This window comes from Leptonychotes weddellii, chromosome 11 (assembly GCF_054177405.1).
Source record: "Leptonychotes weddellii isolate Sample4059 chromosome 11, ASM5417740v2, whole genome shotgun sequence".
Classification (NCBI taxonomy): domain Eukaryota; kingdom Metazoa; phylum Chordata; class Mammalia; order Carnivora; family Phocidae; genus Leptonychotes; species Leptonychotes weddellii.
Window position 1 is genome coordinate 87,217,995 of NC_138379.1, and position 6,000 is coordinate 87,223,994.

The 6,000-nt window shown below is 36.6% G+C and overlaps 1 protein-coding gene across 6 annotated transcripts in view; it reads right to left on the bottom strand.

The window, feature by feature from the left end:
• Window positions 1–6,000, bottom strand: part of BCO2 (beta-carotene oxygenase 2) — a 97,242-nt gene that overhangs the window by 23,120 nt on the left and 68,122 nt on the right. For all 6 annotated transcript variants that reach the window (XM_081799502.1, XM_081799505.1, XM_081799501.1 and 3 more), the window contains exons 3-5: window positions 1,309–1,520; window positions 999–1,114; window positions 141–243 (exon numbers count right to left, since the gene is read on the bottom strand). In XM_081799502.1, the coding sequence (XP_081655628.1) occupies window positions 141–243; window positions 999–1,114; window positions 1,309–1,520 (431 nt within the window). The remainder of the gene's footprint in view (window positions 1–140; window positions 244–998; window positions 1,115–1,308; window positions 1,521–6,000) is intronic.

Here is a 6,000-nt window from a genome sequence, read left to right on the forward strand (position 1 = left end):
CCCAGTTATACCACTTTGGAGATTTCTTTCTGAACATTTCAAACAAAGTTCCCGTAGGCTTACAACCTTAACCATTATGAAACCCTGGGAAGATAGTTAACCCCTAATTATTTTTAAAAAGACCCCCATCCCAACTTTACCACGTGGCCCAAAGGAGTTCCCCATGTTGTATGCTGTTCCATCTGGGTCATAATGAGGATGTGCAGTTGCTCCATTCACAGCAATAAATTTGCTCCAGTCTACCTGCAAATTTAAGACCATCAGGGACTTTTAAATGTTACACAGGCAGATCTCTACGTAGACGCAGAGACAGTAGGAATGTGTCAAATATTTTTAAAATAGAATAGGAAAACTATAGTATAAGCCCTAATCTTACTTCTGAGAAATCAAAATTATTTTTCCTACTAAAGAAACTGAGACTAAATAGTAAACAAAAACTCCACCACCAGCAACAACAAATGGACAGAAACGATTATCCAATAAGGATTTTTTTCCAGGAAAGTACTAAAAATAAGAGTTAAAATTAAAAGTCTGGTCCAAAATTTTATTTATTTTTAATTAATGTGTTAAGTGAAAGCAGTATGGGTCTAGACAATCTCTAGTCCAATTCTACCTGTAGCTAGGAAGAACATGAAATGACCAAAGTAAATCTATACTATTCTATTTCTCCTTTACCATAGCCTTCAGATATTAGGACTAAGGAAGAAGAAGTCTAGAATTGTCTCTCTTTTTTTAAGATTTTATTTATTTTAGGGGGCGCAGAGGGAGAGAGAGAATTCTGAAGCAGACTCCCCGCTGAGCACTAAGACAGTTGCAGGGCTTGATCCCAGGACACCAAGATCAGGACCTGAGTCGAAATCAAGAGTCAGCCACTCAACTGCCTGAGACACCCAGGCGCCCCTCCAATTTCTTCTTCAGATATCTCCTACTCTGAAAAGTATGTTGAAAGGAAAGACATTTTAGGGTCCATTTTATTCATTTTTTAGCCTATATTTTACCTTTTCTGTTTTTTCCAGAGCTTCAATGTCCACTTTATTCATAAAGTTGATCTCAGAGCTAACATAGTAGTCGCCCTTGTACCGCACATAGTTGACATTGGTATTGTCAGTCATTGCTGAAACCAAACCCCAGAGTTAAACACCACAATGTACGGTAGCACACAATCAGAGCAACAAAACAGCTTAAATATCCTCTCATACCAAAAAAAAAATCTATTTCAAAATATATATTTATATAGATTCACACATACCATAATTAAAGAATCATCACTATCACCCAGAAATTCTGGGTACAGTAAAGGCTGCTTACCAGGCAGCTCAAACTTTGACATGAAACGTTCAAAAACATTCTTGCATGGATCAGGGAGAGCCAGCGTGCCAAATTCTGAGACGACAATTCGGTCATGAACACTATTGGCCTTATATGTATCACTCTGCAGGAACTTGCTTCTATAGGTCACCGTGCCCTTCTCCATCCTGAACTGGTGAAGCAAAGCCATTCCATCAAACCAGTGATTGTACCTTCAAACAGGAGCAAAAAGAGAAAAACAAATATCAGTAAGAAAAATACGGGGTAAAAACAAGAGCCTTCAAATATAGAGATAAGGAATTGGAATGGGTTCCCAGCACAACTTGATTATTCAGAAAAGTTGAAATTAAGGGATGATACCTTTTGAGTATATCCTGGAGTACAATAGAAAAGAGCAACCTACATTCTCCTGACCCCTACCCCGTCAAAAAACTCACACTTAGAAGGCTAAAAAAACCCTCCAAATTGGTGATTCCTAAGATAATTCTGATTTTTACCCTATAGCCAAGAGAATAACATGCAAGGATATGGAATATTTGACATTTTCTCAATTAAAATGGGTTCCTACGCTTTTAGAAATAGTTATCTTCATATCTTATATTTTCCCTTTACTTTAAAACTTTTCAATTTATCAGAATTATGCTAAAGTAAACAAATAAGATAACTGTACTTACTGGATAATCATTTTTATACATATGATGATTACAGTAGAAATGATCTATTTAAATGATGAAACATCAAAAAACTATAAAGAAAAATTGGTGGCTTTGCTTTTTAAAGGGCTTCACATCATACAGTCTTTTTATTCATGTGCTTGATAGACTGAATGCTTAATGTCTTCAGCACGGATAAGCAAGGCTAACACCATTGCCTTAAGGCAATGGTCCTGAAAGCAGGGAATCAAAGAGATATTCGTACACCTGTGTTTATACAGCATTATTTACAATAACCAAAAAATAAGCAAACCAGTGTCCATTAAAAAGGAAGGAAATTCTGTCACATGATACAACATAGAAGAATTTTGAGGACATGGTTATAAATGAAATAATCCAGTCTCTCTCTCACACACACAAGGTATAGTTTCAGTTTTGTAGGAGGAAAAAGTTCTGAAGATCTGTTTCACAATGTGATAAACTTAACACTAACTTTCACCCCTAAAAATGGCTAAGATGGTAAATTTTATGTTATGGGTTTTTTTTTAAGATTTAATTAATTTATTTATTTATTTGAGAGAGAGAGAGACAGCATGAGTGGGGTGAGGGGCAGAGGGAGAAGAAGAAGCAGACTGTGCTGAGCACGGAGCCCAAAGCAAGGCTCGGTACCAGAACCCTAAAATCATGACCTGCGCCAAAGTCAGATGCTTAACAGACTGAGCCACCCAGGCACTCCTATATTGTTTTTTTTACCACAATAAAAAAAATGCAGGAAATAAAGTAAAAAAAAAAAAGACTCTCTTTACCAAGTGATTTGAGATGCCATCTTTATTATTAACTTAATTTCCAATCGTTTTGGGGTTTATTTCTTGGCTTTCTATTCTATATCACTTATCTATTTATTCATGCACTGATATCACAATGTGTTAATTATTGACGCTTTATAGTATTTTTTTAAGATTTATGTTCTATTTATTTGAGAGAGAAGCATGAACAGGAGGGGCAGAGGGAGAGGTAGAGAGAGAATCTCAGACTCTGCGCTGAGCACAGAGCCCAATGTGGGCCTCAATCTCACGACCCTGAGATCATGACCTGAGCTGAAACCAAGAGTCAGATGCTTAACTGACTGTGCCACCCAGGCACTCTATAGTACCTTTTAATGTCTAGAAGGGCTAGTCCCTTCACTAAAAAACCATTAGTGTTTTTTTTACTATTCTTGCATATTTATTTTTCCACATAAACTTTATGTTGATTTGTCTAACTTCTTTTAAAAACTTGTTAGAATTTTTATTAAGATTGTGTCAAATTTTAAAATTAACCTAAGGAGTACTGACATCTTTATGTTGTTGAAATATCTTATTCAAGAACACAGGATGTTTTTTCATTTGTTTAATTGTGTCTTTCGGGAGTGTTTTAAAGTTTGCACATTTCTTGTTAAGTTCCTAAATATTTAATCTTTGTTGTTACTGTAAAGGTTTTATCCTATTATGTTCCCTAACCGGTTATTGTTTGTGTATATGAAGGCTATTGATTTTGGTAAGTTAATTTTACATCTAGTTACCTTACCTTTTATTGTTTTAGTCTTGTCATTGATTTTTGTGGTTTTCCAGATTTAGTAAAATATCATCCACAAACAGAGATAGTTGTACTCTACTAATCCTTGTGCCTCTAATCAATTTCTTTAGTCTAACGGTATTGGTTACATCTAGTTGAAAAGCAATGGAATAGTGGCCATTTTCTCCTTGCTCCTGTCTTAAAGAAAATACTTATAGTCTTTCCCAATTTAATATTACTGGTTTTAAGACTAAGATTAAAACATATTATGTTTGTGTATATACATACATCTATATAAATACATACATGTGTGTATATATACATGTACACACACATATATTTGATATACATATATTGTATATACATATACATATAGATTATGTATACATATATATGTGTGTGTGTATATATATATATAATCATGTTAAGAAAGTATCCATCAAGTCCTGTTTTATGAATATTTTCATGAGGAATGGATGTTGACTTCTGAAAAAGTTTTGTCAGCATTTATGGAGATAATCCTATGATTATTTATGCTAAAACCTATTAATATGGTATATGATAGGGGCGCCTGCGTGGCTCAGTCGTTAAGCGTCTGCCTTCGGCTCAGGTCATGATCCCAGGGTCCTGGGATCGAGCCCCGCGTCAGGCTCCCTGCTCAGCGGGAAGCCTGCTTCTCCCTCTCCCACTCCCCCTGCTTGTGTTCCTTCTCTCACTGTCTCTCTCTGTCAAATAAATAAATAAAATCTTTTTTTAAAAAATATGGTATATGGTATTAATAGATTTCCAAATAATGCACTTACTTTGCCTCATCATAGTGAATTATATTTTTATGTAGTGTTGGATTCCATTTGTTAATAAAATATTTGTCTTATATTGGCACTATATATTTTATATTTTTTCATGGATATTCATAAATAATATGAATAAGTAATAGTTTTCTGTACTGTCTGTATCATGTGTAGATAGTTAATATTATACTTGTTTCATAAAAAGAAGTGGAAAGTTTCCCTTCATTTTCAATTCTCTTTAATAATGAATCAGGACTATTTGATATTTGAAGGCTTGGTAGCATTTCTCTGTGAAGAAATCTGGGCCTGGTGCTTTTTTTGAGAGGTGGATACTTAATAAGTATCTCTTTTTCCTCTACAGAAATTGTTCTGTTCACACCTGCTATCTCTATCAGTTGTGGTAATCTGTGTTTTCCCAGGAAACCATGCACTTCACAAGGTTCTCAAATGTATTTGCTGGGAGGCCTGAAAAGACTTCTGTACACTTTTATCTGTTTCGATGGTTTCCTTTCCCCCTGCCATTTCTTGTTTTGCACATTTGTGCTTCCTCCCTTTTTCTTCTTGATTGTGTTAGCTAGTGCTTTCTCTGTTTGGGTAAATTTTTTCAAAAAACACTAAAAATAAGGGGCGCCTGGGTGGCTCAGTCGTTGAGCGTCTGCCTTCGGCTCAGGTCATGATCCCAGGGTCCTGGGATCGAGCCCCGCATCGGGTTCCCCTGCTTCTCCCTCTCCCACTCCCCCTGCTTGTGTTCCCTCTCTCGCTGTGTCTCTCTCTGTCAAATAAATAAATAAAATCTTTTTAAAAAACACTAAAAAGAAAATAACTTCAATAATTATTGCTATTCTAATCTAAACACCTCTAAAAACACAATACACAGTCCCAAACACAATACCCCAGGTGTAACAGCAGACACTCAGTTTCTTCATTTAAGAAACTTCATATTCTTTTCTTTCCTTCTTATTTTTTTTTTGTTACCACCTCATAGTATTGACTCACACTGAGCTGTCAACCAAAACCCCTAAGTAATTTTTTAACACATTTTGTTGTTAAACCACATCACTTTCATCCTTGTGCTTGTAAAATTTCTCTTCCTCTACATATACCTTTAATGATATTCCACTTGTTAGATTCCATCTCATAAGATCCTTCTAGACCCGGGCGCCTGGGTGGCTCAGTTGGTTGAGCGACTGCCTTCGGCTCAGGTCGTGATCCTGGGGTCTCGGGATCAAGTCCCGCATCGGGCTCCCTGCTCGGTGGGGAGTCTGCTTCTCCCTCTCCCGCTCCCCCCTCTTGTGCTCTTTCTCTCTCTCACTCTCTCTCTCAAATAAATAAATAAAATCTTTAAAAAAAATAAAGGTCCTTCTGGACCCTATCATTCCATGTACTCTTTTACTCAAACCAACCAACTTTTCTCGAGTTTTCTCGAGCCCCTACTATTCTGCCAGGCTGTGCCAAGACCAGTGCTTACAGGCACATAACTAACTATGTCATAAAGTTGTTCTCTGGGACAACAGACAAGTGTTAAAAAAATACTATCTGTGCACAGAAGGAGCAACAGGATGGAAGGATGTGGGGATCAGGGAAGGGTCTAGAGGAAAGGAGACATTTGTCTGGTTCCCTAAGGATGTTTGCCAGTTGGAGAAGGGGAGAAGGGCATCCTAGCGAGAGGTGGTGAAAGAAAAAAGAAAGAAAGA